The following is a 20,716-nucleotide window of genomic DNA, read 5'->3' on the forward strand; positions in this document are numbered from 1 at the left end:
CAACGCAAAATGCGCAAATTGATGGGGCCTACCAGACTAACGGTAACGCTATGGCATACAGCGACAGCTGCTCTGGGTTGGAAGGGGAGAATAACCAAGCTTACCCCACTATGGGACTCTCGAGCCCAAGGTAACATGAGGAACAGCAGGGGGTTCTCACACTGGGACACTATAGGGATATCTACAGTGGGAGATCTCTGGGAGAGGGGAGGGGTGGTACCTTTCGGTAGATTGAGAGAAATATACGACCTGAGTGAAAGAGAGCTCTACAGATACATTCAGATACAACATGCATTGCTCGCTGCTCTGCCCCCGAACACGGATCTGCCAGAATCGTCCCCACTGGAAGACCGCCTCCTCACTGACTTTATGATTGAACGCGCAACGTCTCTCACATACCGTAAAATACTTAACAACTTGCCGGACCCAACGACATCTTTAAAGGTGAAATGGGAGGGTGACACATGTGAAATGGACGAACATGAATGGAATGAGGCGATAGCGTCGCCTAAGGAGGTGGGCATCTCCGCACGACTGAGACTTGTACAACTGAAAGTGTTACATAGGGTGTACTACACGAGAACTATGCTACACCGCATTAGCAGGATACAACACCCTTATTGCCTTCGTGGGTGCGGGGAGGAGGGCACATTTTTTCACATCATATGGGAGTGTCCCCGGGTACAGGAATATTGGAAACAAATACTACGAACAATCTCACAAACACTGGAGATATCATTGTTGCCTGACCCAAAGAGATGCCTCCTTAATGTATGGGAACCTACTGATCTCTCTAGATATGGTCAACTTTGGGTTACAGTGGGATTGATGGTAGCAAAACGGGATATCGCACAACGCTGGGGAGCGGCAGAAGTACCAACCAAGGCACACTGGTGCTTGAACATGGATAGGGTGATGATAACGGAACGGACGGTATACTCTAGTCGAGCCTGCCCGGGGAAGTGGAACAAAATCTGGACCAAGTGGAATGTGTACAGAGGGGAGATCTGTGATCCCTTGCCGGAGGAAGACCAGGATGTGTCTGATGAGGAAGAGGAGGAGGGCTAATAGTGCTAGCAGAATGTGACGGGGAGAAGGCCATGGAATACGGGACTGGTTAATTGCTAAGATAGTACGCAGTATTGAAGGGGGGAGACTACAAGGGAATACAGTTAGGCAGGATATACTCACACGCACAAACATGCACCTCAGGCAGTACTAGTGGGAACGGTAGGGAGGCTGAGGGGGAACATTTTACGAAATAGTCACACACGACCGATACCGATCGACACATGACCACATTGTGATTCCTAAGGTTTCGTTTGATTTGTTGTTGTTTTTGTAAAAATAGAAAATCAAGAACCGCTACTATTTGGAACTATGATGCATGTACTGTACCTTTGCACCGCGGCAGTTACAATGCTGTTTACCGTGAATGTAAACATAGTAAACATGGCACTGACCTCTTTATAACTCACATCATTCTATAGTCAAAACAGAACAAAGAGCTACCTAACCTTGGTGTCATTGAAATACAATAAAAAGACAAACAAGGAAAAAGATAGACAAACTAGTGGGAGGATGCCATGTTCAGCTGCAGAAGCCAACCAAGTATTCATTTGTGGGTAACTGATCATCTTCATAACTGAACAACCCACTCTTAGTTACCATGCCCAACTTGCTGCTCTTCCCCTAATCAACAGAAGAGTTTCGGGAAAGGACAGAAAAATAAAAAAAGTCTTGCAGGTGTGGAGAAGGGACGAGAAATGAAAGTCAAATACTTCTGAGAGGAACCCCAGATAAAGTTTGTACGTCAGTGATCTTCCTATGGGTCTAATGTTCTAGAATTCTCTGGAAAATGTTCACCAATAGCATCAGACAGTTCAGAGATGGATCTTGCATCTACAGATCACTTTTCATTGTTCCATTGTGGTTCTACTTAGACCTCACCAGAACAGATCTTCTGTTCAGGGAGTTTTAAAGGAGGGGTTATTTTAGAGATGTAATGACGGTGTCCTGGGCATTTTATTTTATCTATGTCTTTCAGGGGATCTCAGATTTGTATGTGATATTCATCAGGTTACGGAAGTTTCAAATTACCAATAATGTAATGGTATGAGTTAGGTACACATATCATCTGTGCTGATCTTGGAAATTGTCAGCGTTAAATTCTCTCTGGTTACAGGTCCAAGCTTAAATGTCATGACTGTTTGGATGAAGTTGTTGACATTGAAGTTGTGGTAGGGTGTAATAATTCTAAACATCTCTGTGTCATCAAATGGCTGAGATTTTGTTTTTGATGTCAATAGCATGTGGATCCATGTGCCACATCAATGTCTTGTGCTAGAACTTTGCAATGTAAGCAACTAAGCAAGCAATTATATTAAGGATAAATTGTATGAAACTATTGGCATGGGAACATGAAAAATATTTGTTCTCATTTCTGTCATTCCACTTGCCTCTCGGATCTTGAATAGTCTAGTCCATAAGAGTCCTACATTCTTGTGCCATGGGATTTTATGCAGGTATTGGCTCAGTAAATTACTTGTTTTAGCCTTTATATAAGTTGAGCGTACACACCTGACTTTTAGAACATTGGGGATAGTAAAAACTTCCACCAGTGGACTGAGTGAGCATGGACTCTGTGACTGAGCCTACCAGGCACACAGCTTTATAAAGGCTTGATGTCATTTAGAGCTGGATAATAATGGGCATGTCAAGCTCTCATTTCCCCAAACTCAATAAATGCAACCCAAGGGTTGTTTGTATGACAGCAGAGTTACTGTTGCCTCTGCTGTATGAATCACTGTCTGTCTTACAGCCGCCCTCTGACATTGCATTGGAAGTCCCATTTTATTTCAGCCCTTTCCATGGCTGGAACCACCACGCACATCATAATGTACAAGACATGAAAAACAAACAATGTGCCTAGTTACTACATCTCAGAACAGGACTTATGAGCGGCAGCATTTTTCCCTAGGCCTTGCATCACACTAAGTAACGATAGTCTGTTTTTTGCTTCTGGCACCTGATGTGTGGTTGGACTTTTCCCCAGGCCCAGCCTGCACAGGTAACGGGGGGGATAAGTCAACAGACGAAGGGATAGGGAAAGTAAAATAAATAAAACCACTTACCTTGAGCTCGCTGCATCGCCGAGTTGGCGATGCAGCGAGCGCAAGGTAAGTGATTTCATTATTTTTTTATTTTACTTTCCCTATTCTGTCGTCTGTCGACTCCCCCTGCCCTACCCTCTTCACCCCACCGCTGTTACCTGTGACGGCCATGCATGCAAAGTTTTCCCATCATGCCACCTAGCCTGCATCAGCGTCACCACAGTCAAGATCCATTGAAAGGTTGTTCTATGGACGTTGCAGACCTCTGGGTGCAGGTGGCAGCTGCTCGGGGCACGGAGGATATAAAATATGAGGTTCTTCTAACTCTAGCAGTTATTTTGTAAAAACACCATTCTCCTGGGACAGTAGGCATGAGCGGCCTTATATCCCTGCCGTTGCAAGATGGACGCTTCTATGCTTCCTGTCTGAAGTTCCCAGAACAATATGTTATTGCCCTTTTTCCTATGAAGTAATTTCCCTTGTAGTTCATATACAAGGAGACATATGAGACCCTGATCTTTGATTATACTCATCGCCCACTGACTATCCTTCTGCCCTGTTTTCTGGCTTTCTTTTTCATCATCAAAATTCCTACGTTTGGAAGAAAATATGCAGACGCTTTGCTTGCGCTCTTTGCAATATTTTTTTGTCCCTGAATATATTTTGGGAGATATTATGCTGGGTTCCTTTTCTACCCTGATTGCAGAGTTGTTCTGATGCACTCGTTTCTAACCTCCACATCAATTATCAGCTACACTCAAGAACTACCAATGTTGCCAGGAAGAGTTTTTTGTCCCTATGTTTTTTCCTCCTATCTCACACTCTCTTAAAGAGATTCTGGCCTCCTTTCACCTGTATTTTATTATGCCGGCGGGCACTATAAATATATGGGGAGGATTCACCCTTTCTTCAGGCACTAAAGAAGGAAACTAGAGAGACTTTCTCTGTGTACAGTCCTTGACACCAATTCAATGTAAGAAAACTCCAAGACGGTTAGGAACATAGCCTTTTTTCACAAAACCACAATCTCCTCAATTGGAAAATGTGTTTTTGGTAACTAAACATATGCTGACTAGTCCGCAGTGCAACCTAAGCATGGCAAATAAGCCAACCATATTTTTTTGCCGGAACTGCTTCTTTCAAGTCTACACAAGCATTTTCAGTGAAAAAAAACAACCTTTCAGTCAACTGTAACTTCATCAGTGGGGATGTAGCTAGCCTTCCAGAGGCTAGGGGAGCTGTTCGTCAAGCACTAAATGACGTCTCTAATAACATGGAGAGTGAAACTGTCTTTTTCGCAAGATTCAATCAGAGTTTAATTTTAATGAGAGTGTAAAATTGAATTACCAACTTCCTCTCCTTCTCCACATCCTTCCAAGTTCAAAGAATGGATGCAGAGAATGGATTCACAAAGAACTCTGCCATTGCTTCTCACCGACTGATTATCTGAAGGAACTTTCAAGGGCATTCAGTTAACATATATTTAAGTGACCCATTGGATTGTTGAGGCCAGTCAGCTGCCAGGAAATCAGCATCCGAAGGAGTGTTGCCAGCTGAAGTATTACCATGTCTGTGTCTACCATAGATTTGCTAGGCAAGCTATTGATCTCAACTTTCACATAGACGCACATTTTACATCTGTAACCATAACTTTGTCCTCTTGTGCTATTGACATCCCTATATCCAGGCTGCTAAAGATTGTTGTTGGATTTTTTGAAAGATAAGAAATCTGCGAGGGGATAATAGTCATCAGAATAAGTTAATTGGCAGCAACCGCCATCATGGCAGTTACTGTCAATGCATTTTACTCTTTGCTACAGGGTTGCATCAGGAGGATTCAGCCATATATCTAAAAGAATTATTTAGTTTTATTACAAAAAGCAAATCTCAAAACACTATTTTATTTTTGTAAATAAAAAATGTAATGCCCCCCTTGGCATTGGAGTCTTCTCCCATGGAGGGAGTAGCATTATATCGTTTTTGCCGTTTCTCACCCCCACGGTTTTGCCTTGACAGTGGCACAGATAGAAAAATGGTTAAATGCCTACCCATCCTAATTGGGTGAATAGACATGTAGCCGTTTCTGAGTAAAGGCAGTCTGAGAAGTTTGGGAAGGCAGAGACAACTTCAGTGTTGACTGTACCCTACTAATTTTGATTTATAACTGAAAAAATATTTGATTGTACAAGTAGTTGAATTTTTTTGCACTCGTTCAAAATTTACAAATATTAAATCTTTTTAATATAACTTAAATAGGAACCATTTTTTCTGAATAAAATCTCTTATTGGTACACTTTACCTGACATTTACCAGAATCGCCCAAGCCTCCAAGGGTTTTTTGGGTTCTTCCACCCTATTATTGTAACATACAAATGAGGCCCTTAGTTACAAGGGAGTCCAAGTTACTATTGTACCTATATTTACCTCTCGTGTTAAACTGCTCCACCAACATTAATCTATTCTCATGACGTTGAGGTTAAAGTAGGTACCATTTCTTCCTTTTTGTATTCATTAACAAAGCAGCCCTCGTGCAATTCCACCTGCTTTTTCAAACACTATAGTTGGCTGATTCTAAATTGTTCTTGGATAGACTGCAATTGGATGTTATGCTATCCCTCCCTACTGTAAATATTGACTGGTAATCTTTATAGACATAGAAACGCAGGAGTCTAAAGTATGGAGGTAAGAAAATATAACAACTACTCATTTTAATCTTATACCTTTATCTCCTTCAGTCGTAAAAACCACGTTCCCAAGCCGTACAAACACCTAGACTATAATGTAGAACTGGTTTTGGGTGCTCTTCTTGATGGAGCTATCTGAGGGTGGAAGGGAAGCAGCCTAGATCTTGGTACTGTCACCAACCCCAGGCTCCATGCTCTTCCACACTGCTAGGGCACAAGCTGGAGTTTAGTCGTTGATGTGACTTTTTCCTGACATAGTTTGCTTGACTCAAAATACATTGTAAGATAAAGCATTGTGACTTTTGCAACAAATGTATTTAAAACTGCTCTAGTCTGTGGTGTGCCTGGGCTGTGACACGTGTTTAAAGCTGTAAGCTTAGAATTCTGCTGTTGTTTTTATTCATTTATACTTTTACTTTGACACAGGTATGTGCATAATGAAGAGGTCCAGGGATATGCTTTCGTAACATTTAGTGTTATATACCAGAAAAAAAAATACAATCTACAAAACCCTTTGCAACGAGTGGAAGTAAGTATCACTCTGCACTGTGTGGCTGAAGCAGCATGTATATTCGTTTTTTTTAAATGTTTTAGTGCTAACGTATTGTCATGAATCCATACTGTTTTGATCTTCAGACAGCGTTTGGAAACCTGAATATTGTGAATGGGTTAACTCCGCAGCCACATTATCGACCTCCAGCCCATGTTTTCTCTGTAAATCCTTACCTACATCATCAACTCAAGGAGCATCATTTTTAGATCTGGATCACTAATAATCAAATTACCAAAGGCCTGCTGATTTCAGTGTACCAGATAGTGAAAACATGGAAAATGTCTTCTTAACGGTGTCTTTAGTCTCACAAAAGCACCAATTATGATCCAAAAGGTTAAATACTGAAAGATGCCTAGTTAAATGATATTTATTCTCAATGATATAATAGTGCTGACAAAAAAAAGCATAGAAAAGAAAACTATAAACCGAAAACGAAGAAGCATTGGCAAGGCCATTCTATCCTGATCGCATTTTTCAATATGTATGGTGGAAGGATTAGACCTGCCCTGGAACTTATTAGTGTCTCATGAGCTTAAAGTGATTCATGTGGACAGCAATGGCCCATTGGCATCCCAAACAATTCATTGGTTTTGTTGTAAAGTGAACCAATGAGTCTTCAGTAAAAATATGTAACTAAAATAATGTGACAAAGAGTGGCGATTGAATGTATATTTCGAATGTGAATTAACCCCTCATGCCTTGCAATGGTGCCACTAGCTAAGAAGTGGAAAGATAGGCAAAACAGCCATTAGCATGAGATGAGAGATGTATACTCCTCTGGGCTGATTCAATCTATGATGCATTGTCTCAAAGCAATGGCTGAAGGGGCTTACACAAACACGTTATTGGCTGAGGAGGGTTGACCCAGAGCCCCTCTAGTATAAACAGGACTTAACATGGATAGACATAATGAAAGAATGAAAGATGAGTTAGTAAGGGTGACAAAGGGCCTGATTTTTAGTATGGCAGACAAAGTATTTACCGTCGCTGTTGAGGAGTACTTTGTTCCCATCAAGGCGCAGGTACTCTGCCCCCAAATGCAGAGATATCAGCCAGCCCAGAAGACATCTCTTGTATTTCCAGTAACCACTTTCAGGGCGGTTCTTGTAAATGCATTGAAAGTTTCATGGGCCACTCCATCAACATGAGCATGAATTTGTTTTATAAATTTAAAAAAACCGTCGCCATGGGAGTATTCCTTCATGGAATGGGAGTCATTCGAAAGTTTTTGCTTTTACATATTGCCTGTATGTATGTGAAATCAAATACTGGCCATATGTTTGGCGGGCGGACACATGGCCAATTCTCTAATGGCCCTTACCTTGTTAGGGGCATATGAGGGTGGTGGAGATGAACACGGTGTGTCTGCTTGACTGTTTTGTGTCAAGCAGGTACAAAATAGTTCTACGGGTTTCCACCATTAGGAAACGCTGAAAGGAGTCATTTTGGCAAATGTCAAGATCAGCATTGGAGCTACAGATACGCCTAAGACGGAGAAATTCACCGTATGGTATACTCATCAGTAGGTGGTGTGAGTGAGAACTCTGGGCATGCAGTAAAGAATTGCCCGCTGTACCTTTTCTGTAGAGCTTCGTTTGTATTGTAGTATTCTCAACGTATAGCTCTACATCTAGAAATTGGAGACTTTCTGAGCTGATATGGGCAGTAAATTCTAAATGTAAGCTATTGTCATTAACACATTTAACAAATTCATTGGCCGAATCACTTGACCCTTTCCAGATAATACAGATGTCAACAATGAATCGCCACCATCAGATGACATGGGCTTCATACAGCTCACTGTGGGTCTGCCTAAGGACATGCTCCTCCCACCTGCCAACATGTAAACACGCATAGCTGGGGGAGAAGCAGGCCCTCATAGCCACGCCATGCAGCTGCTGGGAGAGCTCGTTATTAAACATGAAATAATTATTCTTTAAACAAAGCTCTATCATGTGTAATAACATAGTGTTATGTTGGTAAAAATTGATGTTTATTTTCTCCAAATAGAATTTGACTGCGTTCAGTTCATCGGTATGTCGTATACTGGTGTACAGAGAGCATATGTCCATGACAATTAACAAATATTCATCTTGCCAGGTGACCGATTGTACTGTGGATAAAAAAAGGCCAGTGTCTTTAATAAATGAAGGTAGATCCTCAACAAATCCATGAAGGAAATAATCCATATATTTAGTCATAGCATTAAACAAACTCCTCTGGGCTGAAATGATGGGTCTACCAGGAGTAGGTATCGATTGTTTGTGTACCTTGGGGATAAAATAAAGGACCGCTGTAATGGGAAAATCAATTTTAAGAAAGCTGAATTCATTCTTGTTCAGCAAGCCAACTCTTTTCCATTGTCCAAGTTCTTTATGGACCATATTCTTTATTTGTCTCATATCATTTGCCGTGGCTCTTTTATAACATGAGACATCATTGAGATGCCGATATGCCTCATGTAAATACTGAGTTTTTTGTCCACAACACAACGTTTCCCCCTTTGTCTGCTTTTGTTACAATTATGTCAGCATTATCATTTAATTTTTTCATTAGTGCTGAGTACTGCCTCTCTTTCAATGAACATTGTTTCATTCTCATCAGAAATTTACGATTGAGTGCTTTGAGGTCACTGATCACACAGTCACTAAAGGTATCGATGGCATCCTTAGCCATAAGGGGGATAAAGGTAGAGGGTCGACGAAATGGACTCGGGGCAGGCAAATTACCAGTGGTGCCCAGATTCACCGGCTGTATTTGGGTAGAGCAAATAATGTTGTCAGAGTTCTCAGCCAGAGCATGCACAGTCCTAAGGTTGGTAATGTCGCTCACTTGCTGTTGCATGCTCGGTTTATCGGAAACCATAATGCTAGAGGCAGTGGTTTTAGATTTACTCAATTTGAAATGCTAAAGAAGTTTTAGCTTCTGAATAAATGTAAAGACATCGATTCTAATTTGGACATATTTGAATCAATTTTGTGGGCAAAAAGACAAACCTAAAGCCAGTAGTTGAGTTTCTGCTGCTGTAAGGTCGATATTAGTCAGGTTGATGACAGTATTGTCCGTGACTGATTTATTCATGGTGCTTAATTTTTCTTCCTCACATTGCCATCTGCCCCTGCTGTTTCCTGATTTTGCATTTGTGCCTTTGTTCTCTACATTTGTTCCTTCGCCTGCTCCTCTCTTTGCCTGTGTACTTTGCCGCAGTGTTTGGGGGCGATCCTCTTCTAAAAAACCAAGTTCCTCCGATGGTGAGAAGCTATTCGGTAATAGGGATGGCATGTTGTTGAGTCCACCCTCATCTGATCCTGTGCTGCTGGCAGCCGAACTGAGGTCGGTCACACATGTTTCGGGACTGTGTAAGTTGGTACGGTGGACCAGTGGGTTTTTGGGCCCCATTGCTTGCCTCTTGGCTATATCACATTTATGCGCAAAAGTAAAGATTTTGCCGTATTCATAATCCTTTTTATCCCTGGCGAATTTGAATATCTTCTGGGCTTTGATGGTTTCCTCATGTATTTGAAGGCGCAAATCAATTTCAGCTCTACTCTTTTTGATGAAATCTTGTTGTTCGTGCGCTGCCAATGTTACATTCAGAGCATCGATCTGTTTTAATATTTCATCCCTATCAATTGTAGCATATTTAATCAGTATGGTAACCATGTTCATAGAGGCTTCCATATTGTTTGTGGCCCATTCATTTAACATTAGTGGGTTGGGGTTTTGAAACGAAGGAGCAATTAAAACCCTCAGCCCACGTGGTACTCGTCCCACCTCTTCATATTTTTCCAGTGACCACTTCTCCCACCATTTAGTAAGTTCTGTGCTGAGAAGTTTCTCTAACGTTTTAAGTTGCATTTTCACATCATTTGTGGATTTAGAAATGTTGTCAGTGCCTTCCCCTAGTGTCTCGTCAATTTCAGGTAAATTATTGAATAATGAATCTGCTACGGCCTCCCGGTCCCGTAGCGCGTCTGCCAATGATTACATGTTTAACCGGAATAAATCACTGATGCACATTGGTCAACGCCTCCAGTCGTGAGGCAAGTTCCCGCAACTTTCCAGCACTATCCCTGCTACCTGCATCTGTCACAATGCTGTAATGGCGCCGGCTTACTTGGAAATGGTTGGTCTGTTGGCGTCCTCCGACTCCCTCAAACCATAGGATACATACACACTGCAAACATTATAAGAAATAAACTGCAAAAAAATTGAAAAAAATCCCAATTTGATAATACAGGAAAAGTAAAAAATATATCTATAAAAATACATTTTACTAAAAATATATTACAAGGTGCATGAATGTATATATATATATATATATGTATAGCATATATATATATATATATATATATATATATAATATATATATATATATATATATATATATATATTTATATATATATATATATATATATATATATATTCACTGAAAAAACCATAGGTTTTCCACCAGTTATAGTTAGGAATTAGCATTTAAAAAACCTTTTAAATTCACTGAAAAAACCATAGGTTTCACACCAGTTATAGTTAGCTGGAAGTTTTACTCGCATAAAACCATTGAAATTCCCACGTTATAGTTAGTTGGACTCACTATAACTTGCGCATGCAATGCACTGCTGATGACGTCACATATTACATCACTCATGACATGGTCAGTGACATCACTCATGACATCACTCATGACACCATCCAGTGAATGTGTGTCTTTCTGAAAAATAAATATTAGTGAGTAATGTTTAAATATTTAAATATATGTATTAGTGTTTCACTTTGTGTATAAGTGGCTGCATGGGTTGGTGAGTAGGTATATGTGTATGTATATGGGTTATTAAATGTTTTTCTTAGTATCAGATTGAGTGTTTGTATGGTTTGGTGGGGGTATTACTTAGCACATAGATGCATGAATGACTGACTCTCTCTTTGTATGTGTTTTGAAGACAGCATATGTGCAGCACTGTATGGGTGGATGAGTGTGTATATTTGTGTGTTAGTGAGTGAATGACTGTCTCACTAGTGTCTTTATCAGTAACTACATATGTTTTAATCTAGTATATGTGAATATTGATATATATAAGTGAGTATATGTGAGAGTGAGGGATTGTAAGAGTTCCTGTTTAAATTAGTATGTGTTTCTATAAGTGATTGTTTAAGAGAGTAAGTATGTGTAAGTTTCATTAGAAGTAAAGTGGTAGTGTGTGTATAGCTGTATATGCAAATAAATGGATGTTCAATAGTTTATTTGCATGTGTGAGTATGTGTGTGAGTAACTTGTGGATGCCTGTCAGTGTGTAACAGGATGTATAGGTGTATCACTACATATGATGAGTGACTATATGTATGAGTGACTATATAGAAATGTTGGTGAATAAGTGGATGTGTATATAGATGGTGGAATTATTGAATTGGTTGTTGTAAGTGGTATGGGTATCTCCATTTTTTTGAAAATTTTAGTCTCTATTTTTGAATATGTGTTTGAAGGGTTACATTACAGTGAAAGGAGGTCTCTCACTCTTTCACAAGGATGGTGTCATCAGTGATGTCATGAGTGATGTCACTGACCATGTCATGAGTGATGTAATATGTGACGTCATCAGCAGTGCATTGCACGCGCAAGTTATAGTGAGTCCATCTAACTATAACGTGGGAATTTCAATGGTTTTATGCGAGTAAAACTTCCAGCTAACTATAACTGGTGTGAAACCTATGGTTTTTTCAGTGAATTTAAAAGGTTTTTTAAATGCTAATTCCTAACTATAACTGGTGTAAAACCTATGGTTTTTTCAGTGAATTTCAATGTTTTTTTAATAGCAAATCTTTATAGGTATAGAAAGTGTTTAATTTTTAAAACGCATTTTATATTGTATAAATATGTAAAAAAAAAAATGATTTTTTAGTTTTTAACTTGGGGTGCACCCTGGGGAGCGTCCCGTTAGCGCTATTCTCGCGAACGAAAACAACATCGTGACGTATCGCGTAGACGCGTGATGCGTCATATGACGCACAGTGTAAGCGCACCCGGAAGCACGCGTGCGCATAAGATCGCGGCGAGCCCTTGGGCGCATACCGGGGAGCGTCCCGGGAGCGCTATTCCCGCGAACGAAAACAACATCGTGACATATCGCGTAGACGCGTGATGCGTCATATGACGCACAGCGTAATCGAACCGAAAGCACGCGATCGCATACAATCGCGGAACTTCCTGACGCGCTTACGCTACGCACCCGCGGGCGCGCCCCGGAGCGCGACTACGGGCGCGCCCCGGGGCGCGTAGCGTAAGCGCGTCGGGTCATATGACCAGAAAATAACACTTTCTATTGGTGCAGAACAGTTTTGGTTTCCAAATGAGTAAAGCCTGGGTCTTGTGATCTGAAAATAACACTTCTGATTGGTTCAGGACAGTTTTTTTTCCCAAATGAGTAAAGCCTGGGTCTTGTGACCTGAAAATAACACTTCTGATTGGCTCAGGACAGTTTTTTTCCCAAATGATGAAAAACCCCACCTTTCTTCCTTATTCTGACTTTGTCCTTTGACTGAGGAAGACCTGTTTCACCTATAGAGACAATTCTTTTGTACTTTGAAATGGCTACTGTAGCAGCAACAGCTGGAGCATCTGCACCACCACCACCACCACCACCATCACCAAGAGGACCACCACAACAATACATTGGTGGTGAAGAGGAGGAGGAGGAGGGGAGAAGATGGCTGCCTGAACAAAATACCCCATACAAGCCAAAAGAACACATTGTATGGGAGTTTTTTTCACTCCCAGAGGGCAAGAAAAAAGTGAATGCGGCCAAGGTAACTTGCCTAATCTGTGGTGAACAACTCTCAAGGGGCAATCCAGACAAAAAATATTCATTTGGTAATAATACCATGATTCAACATATGACCCGGAAGCATCCTAACAACAATTCTGGTGCTGAGATCAGGGAACTGGCCATTCACCTCCCCCAGTGTTCAAGGACCAGCTCCAAAAGACAGCAACCCACTCAATCGGGACCAGAAACAACGGAGACGATGCCTTGTATTCAGCCACGATTTGCTGATTTTAGAATCACATGCATTGAATGTGGCAAGCTCATCGCCTATGGTGAAAAGAGCATAAAGCTCGTCGTCCTTGCTGGTGACAATCACAATTGCCCCAAAAAAAAGTATTTTTTTCTGTTTTTTGCTCCTGTTGAGCCATTTACAATTCCCTGTTTTTTGTTTCTCCCCATAAAAAATACAAAAAAAATATAAAACTGTTTTGAAAAGCCAAAAAAAATACAAAATGTTCAAAAAAACATTAAAAAAATATAAAACAACAAAAAGAAGAAAAAACAGTTATTTTTAGAACTACCTTTCATTTATAAAAATAAACCTATATTTTTAATGAATCTCTGTCAATTTTTTTTTCTTAGGGTACGCGTACCGGGGCGCGCCCCCCAAAAAAATAGAAAAAAAAATTTAATGAAAGAGTTAGCATGAGGGAAGAACCCAAAGAGAGTAATGTTAAGAGAAAGAGAGCTACAGGATGAACACAGAGGGATTGTTTATTACATAGTAAAAAACAGAGAAGGTGTAATAGGGTGAAAGTGAGAAAAGTAAAATGATTAAAGGAGCGAAAGAAGGGAAAAGAGAGAGGAAGAAGACTAAAGTAGAGATAGTGGGAGAATGTGAGTGGGTGTTGAAAGAAAAAGAAAGGACAGTAAAAATTTGAGAATGAAGGGTAGTGGCGTAACCGGGATAAATGAAGAACGGTGAGTGAGGGTAAGAAAAGACCAGTTAGTGTAAGTAAAGAGGGGTGAAAGAGGGTGAAAAATTGAATTAGGATAAGACATGGGGAGTGACAAAGAGAAAGGACAAAGAGAGTAAAGAAAACAGTACCTGAATGGATTTGAGTGAAACAGCAAAGAAAGGTAAGTAATGCAGGGTGTGTGACTTATAGGGAGTCAGTGGCTGTAGATCGGGGTGTGGGTGTGTAAGGTGTGTCTGTGGGTGTGGCTGTGTGGGGTGTTTTGGTGTGGGTGGAGGTGAGGGTGTGTGAAGTATGTGTGAGGAGTGTATGGGTGTGGGGTGTATATGTGTGCGATGTATGTGTGTGTATGGAATGTGTGTGTGTATGTGAAGAGTGTGTGTGGGGGATTTTTTGTGTGTATGAGGTGTGTGTGGGGTGTATGTTAGAGGTGTGTGTATGTGTTGAGAGGGGGATGAGGTGTGTGTGTAGGAGTAAGATAAATAATTAAGAAAAACAAAATGAGTGAAGAAGCAAAGGAAGGGAACAGAGGGTAAGTGAAGTAAAGAATAGGGATTGAAAGAAGTTGAATATGAGAGGGGAAATAGGGAAATTGGAGTAAACATGGAGAATAAGAATAAGTGTGGTAAGCAGAATAAAGACACAGGATTGAGGTTGGTTGAGAAAATATTAGTAAGCTTAAAGCAAAGGGTGATGACAAAGTACATTTTTTTAGTTATACTTACCATATAATAAATTTAACTTGAATTATTTTTTTACTGCACTTTGTATCTGTGAAAGAGAGAAGAACAAATAAGTTATAATTAGTACAATGTGTACTTTACATTAAAATATACAAATGAAGAGGTTAAAAATCATAACAGGGTATCTAGAAATAAAGTAAGAGTGAAGGACACAGAAAGGGAAATAAAGTAAGGTAGAAGGATAAAAAGAGAAAAAAAGAAATAGAATGAGAGCAAATTACTAAAAGTAAGGCATATAGAATCACTAACAGAGAGGAAGAGAAGAACAGAGAAATGAACTGAAGGTAAGAAAGATACTAAAACAATGTGACTTAGCAAAACTAAATCAGGAAACAGTAGTAAGTAAAAAGATAATGACTGAGAAGGAAAAGATAAACACAAGTGAACATAACAAGTAGAGTGAGGCACTGAGGACATAGAAGTAGTGAACGAAAAATAGAGAGAAAAGGTCAAAAGTAAGGAGCAAACAAAGATAAGCGAGGGAGAGTGGGTGATTTATAGTGATAGAGTGCGATAATACTGCTGAGTGAGTAAACAGGAATTACTAAAAGCCCAAAGGAGGAAAATACGGAAAAGGGAAGTAAAGCAGAGAGACTTAAAGCTGAAAAGTTATGCAAGGGAGAGAGGGGATGCAAACAGTTGAAATGAGAATGAGGGCTTGTCAAAGAAGTGGAGTAAAGGAACGGAGGTTACAGAGAGTGAGAGAAAGACATTATAAGTGAGTAAAAAGAGCTGAAAGAGGATGGAAAAAGGAAAGTGAGTATCAGAGAATGGGAATACAATTTAATTTACACAATCCAAAGTATAGAATAACTTGTACAACATGTTACATAGTTTATTTTTGCTGTTCTCAGAATATATTGAATTTCACTTAAAACAGTGAGTTCAAATTACTCATCATATGACAGCGGGAAAAAAAAACACAATCTAAAAGATTGTGTTTTTTTTAAAAACTTAGATACTGACAAATGACAAATGTACACTAATCTTTGATTGACTTACTTTTCCTTGAGGCCAAATAGTATATCATAGAGGTCCTTTTCTCGTTGCAAAGTACTTTGCCGTTCAGTAAAAAATCAATTTCATCGACTTTCTAGAAGAAAAGCTCCAAGAACATCTGAAATATTTTCATTATTTTCATATACCCCTTTTTTCAGTCATGAATCTTTACTCATTCCTGTACCTTTCCTTTTGGCCAAATAGTGTCAGATGTATGAGTATATTTTCAAATTAATTCAAAGAAACTCTGAAATGACCTTTTTTCCGACGTTCTGAAAGAAAGGCTCTACAACATTTTCACAATATTTAAATATTTGTAAAACCATCTCTGACTCACTCATGTTCATCATTTTGTATAATACTAATATCACTTACTATGAGATCCACTTACAGTACCTATATGACAAGTCAATTTTTTATATTACCTGGATCACTTTTACTCAGAATATATTTTTAAACTGCAAAATAACCTTTATTAACTGCTCCCGTCTTCATAGGCCAATTACCTTTACCTAAACTTTGGTTGTAAAAACACTAGGTATGAATTTTTTAAGCCAAAAGGCAAACGTTGTTTGAAAGTCAAATGAGTGTCGTTACATTGGGTCCAACCTTTACAACTTTTTAAATAGCATGTGTAATGCCCTGATGTTGTAGAAGGACCTTCATGAAAAAAATTAGCTGCAGTTGCAAAGGTTCTTCCTGATATTGATAACTGTGAAGCCACAACATTTTTAATAGAAGTTGTCAATTTAGTTCCATCAGGTCTACATCGTTGGAACATTAAAATGACATACTGACCATAATTTTGTAGAAATAATGTGGACAGCATTGTAGACTTACATTGGGGACACACCATATTGTGATCTGCTGCTTTAACTAGATTATTAAAAGGCACTGATTTGCAGTCTGGTAAAGTCAAATATATAAATCTTTCAGTGTCTATTCTAGTAGTACTTGATAAAGTACAGTTGTCGCAGTCATGCTGCCATTGATAAGAAAGGCTAAAAAGATTTTTTATATCTACACCTTCATCTTCCAATACATCAAACATATACATTAAAAATTCCTGACAATCCTGCTGAATATTCTGTGAAAATTGATTTTGACCAGTACATATGTCTAGAAGATTTCGAATTTCTGAAACACTTTCTATTTTTGCTCTATCACTGGTACATTTCTCAAACACGGAATTCAACAAACAACAGCATCTTTGATCCCGATTTTCAACAATCTGTTCTTGTATATTTTGAAGAAAAAAAACAACATTAACCACCACATTAGCATAGCAGTTGACACCAGACCTGTTTTCAAACTGAAATCCAACAACATCTTCAACAGAATCCTTTTTCCTTCTGCTTACAATTACAGTTTCGTCTACTTTTTGTCTTTTTGCTACTACCTCACTGCAATTACTCTCATTTCTTCTTTTTCGGCCTACCACACGTTTTTCAATCAGAGGATATTGAGGCAAATGTGGAGCATACTCTCTTCTTAACCTATTGTATTGTTTAACACAATGTAGATCTGCACAAATCTTTGTTTCATCACACTCAATCAAGTACAATCCTGATAAAGTTCTGACTCGTGATAATGCCACATATGCCATACCCTCTTTAAAAACAGAACTTCCAATGTTCACCAAAGCACTATCTACACTTAAACCTTGAGACTTATGAATTGTCACCGCATATGCCAAACAAATAGGAAACTGTTTTTGGCGAACATATAAGTCTTTCACGAGCAAAAATCTAGCTGAACAACAACAAATTTGTTCTATTTCATCAATGCCATCAAATTTAATTTTTAAAATTTCAATTCCATCTCTATTTTTGTAATTCACAAAACCAACAACATGACCCATTGCTCCATTTACAAGACCTCTTTCAACATTTAAATTCCTTCTCAAAATGATACGACAATTTAAACACACATTCAGAGTCTTTTCAAAACCAGCAGTTTTAGATATAGTCTTCTCTAATGAATCCAATTTTGATTTCAAATTGTCAGACAAAATAATTGTTGCTCCCATATGCTCTATTTTATCTGTAGCTTCCAGTTTCACTATCTCTTCATTTTCTAACTTTAACATTTTGTTGTTGAACATGGAACATTCTTTCAGAGTTGGCACAAACATATGCCAGATTTCTTCTCGTTAATTTTCTTAAAAATATTCTCTGGAAGAATGTTTTCATTTGGGTACAAATTTGAAATTAATCGTCCATGTAAAGCTTCTTTCCCTTGCTGACTTACTTTTCCGATTCTTACATCTTGTAAAATATTTTTATAATCTTCATCCTTTGCCTGCCGCATATTTTGAAGCAGTTCTGCATATTTGAAGTTTAACCATATATTAACGTTTCCAATGCTTCCTAGGCACGTCCTGGTATCTTCATGCGTGAGCATTTTGAACACAGGTTGTCCTTTCACTGGAGTCAACTGCAGTAGATCTCCAAAAACAATAATGTGTTTTCCTCCAAATAAGACATCATAGTCTGTTCTAAGAATTTCTTGCATTCTCAAATGCACAAAAGCAAGCATTATATTTGACACCATGCTTACTTCATCAATGATAAGAAGTTCATTTTCTTCAGGACTCTGGAAACTTCGGAACACGCATCTCCAGATAGCTTGTGATATTGCAATTTGTTATCATGCTCCACTGGCAGCATCAGAAAACAATGTAAAGTAATCCCTTTAATGTTATGTGCAGCCAGCCCAGTTGGAGCGGTAACAACACAAGACAGCGGTGATTCAGTCCTTTTCTGCAAATAAGTTGCAATTGCTTTAATCAGAAAACTTTTTCCAGTTCCCGCTTCTCCCCTCACGTACAGTTGGACTGGTTTAAAAGATGTACATGAGCACTCTTTTTTCTCATGAGTGAATCCATGTTCAACCTGATCTGTGACTTCGTCATATATCTGTTTCTGCTCAAGGTTTAGTTGTTTCACCAAATCTTCTAAGTTAACGACATCATCTTGAGCTTGTTCCATAGCTCTTTCCACCTCATCCATGGCAGTGGCAGCTTCATTTTGTATAATTGGTCCTCCAAGTGGATCCTGACTCAATGAAGCAGAACTCTGACTGTCTTGAGAACTGTCTCTAGCAATCGCTGCAGCAATTGTGGCCTCTTGCTCTATTTCTTCATTCAACATTTGCAGATAATTTGGAAAAACAGGGCATTCTATGGTATCCTCGATTGCATTAAAAGAATCTTCGTAACACAGAAAATCTCCAAGTAGTTCCTCTTCTGTACGCCATGGCTTAAAGAGTTGCAAAAGAGCTAAATAGTAAAATTCCCTTTTCTCTAGATTTTCGCAACTCAATTTTCGATGATTAATCAAATGGCCTTTTTTCTGTCTCACTAGACATCCTTCACACCCAATGATAGCATATATTCCATTGTTAATATCTTCTCTGATGGTTCTCTTATAAATATAGTTTTGCAGAACTTCATACAAGCAACTGTTCTCAAGATGACTACTTCTATTTGGATACTATGTATCCAACATGTTTGTCTTCAAAATATCTGTACTTTCTGGTTCTTTCTCCGCCAAATACTCTATTTCTTGTACAGATTTCAAAACTCGGTTTCGTGTTGCAGCAAGACCTAGACTCACCCAAATGATGGTTCTAGATTTGGCATAGAGACTTGCTGACGAAAATCGATCAGAACATTCATATGCTCCAATTTCCTGATGCGACAACATCTTCAGACTGTAACTGTATAATTTCTTGCTTAGACTCTTTTCATGTGAAATATCCTCCCACATTTCCTTCAGTTCTGTCTTTTCTTTTTTTGTGATGTAAGACGTCACATATCGAGCCACAGCAATAGAGTTGTCAGCAACTAACTGAATATCCATGTTAGCATTCCAAATGGACAAAATCACTGGGTTGTAGTCGTTGATGTACTTGGACTCTTCGTTTCTTTTTAAATTGTATGTATTTTTTGGTGATTTCCTCGTCACAGTATGTCGCAGAGAAGACATCAAATTATTTACTCTTCCTTTCGAAATCACTGGTCGTGGAAAGCCGAAACGACATTTTGTGTAGAACTTGTCCTTGTTTCTGAATTTTCGACGACAGTACTTTCCACAAAGATGGGATTGAAAGCGTAAAACTTGTTGCCTTAAACTGTTTTCCTCTGTAGTTTTCGGAACAGGAACAGCACATGTTGAATACTCTTCAATGAAACTCATCACTGTTTCATCCGAATCTGTTCCAAATTTGGGTGCATCTTTAATCCACAACAACATATGTATGTGAGGAGCACCTCTCGCTTGATACTCCTTTCTCCAAATGAAATCCAAAACCTCTCCAAGGGGAGGATTTTTTTTGTTGGTAATAAAAGACATCATAGCTTTGAATCTATGATTGAAATATCTGCATACATTCACTGGATCCAAAGAACACAGTTCTCCAGGTGTTTTGAATTCTATATTTTGTATATTTGCATTTGCCTCTCGTAGAAATTGAAGTAAGTCGTGCCATGCATACTCGGCACAGCTAAGAGTGAGGAACCATGTAGGAGTTCCTAAGTTTCTTAGTATACATTTCAATTCCCCATGACGACGGTACCAATACTCATTTGTACCACGCTGACATGCCATGAGATTGATTAGATGAGATTCCAAAATATTATCTTGCAGATTCACTTTCTCCATAAAGTCCCTCGCCGAAACATTTTGCAGATGTGCTCCACTTTTCAGTATATGGTTTACTGCATAAGAAAGCCCAGACAAGTCACTTTCATACAGTAGATGAAACAAATAGGGAATGCATTGACGAAACCTTGGATCTTCAGCATATAATCTTACAGTTCGATATTCAGATGCAGGAATTTGAAGTGGACGATCGTTATATCGTCCACCTCGACCTGTTGGAAA

The 20,716-nt window shown here is 39.1% G+C and overlaps 1 protein-coding gene across 1 annotated transcript in view; it reads left to right on the top strand.

Annotated features, from left to right (window-relative positions):
• LOC144752100 (complement C3-like) overlaps window positions 1-20,716 on the top strand; it is a 1,799,539-nt gene that overhangs the window by 277,304 nt on the left and 1,501,519 nt on the right. The window contains exon 8 of the mRNA XM_078640046.1: window positions 6,224-6,326. Coding sequence (XP_078496172.1) covers window positions 6,224-6,326 — 103 coding nt within the window. The remainder of the gene's footprint in view (window positions 1-6,223; window positions 6,327-20,716) is intronic.

The sequence above is a fragment of the Lissotriton helveticus genome, chromosome 1_1 (genome assembly GCF_964261635.1).
Source record: "Lissotriton helveticus chromosome 1_1, aLisHel1.1, whole genome shotgun sequence".
NCBI classification, from domain to species: Eukaryota; Metazoa; Chordata; class Amphibia; order Caudata; family Salamandridae; genus Lissotriton; species Lissotriton helveticus.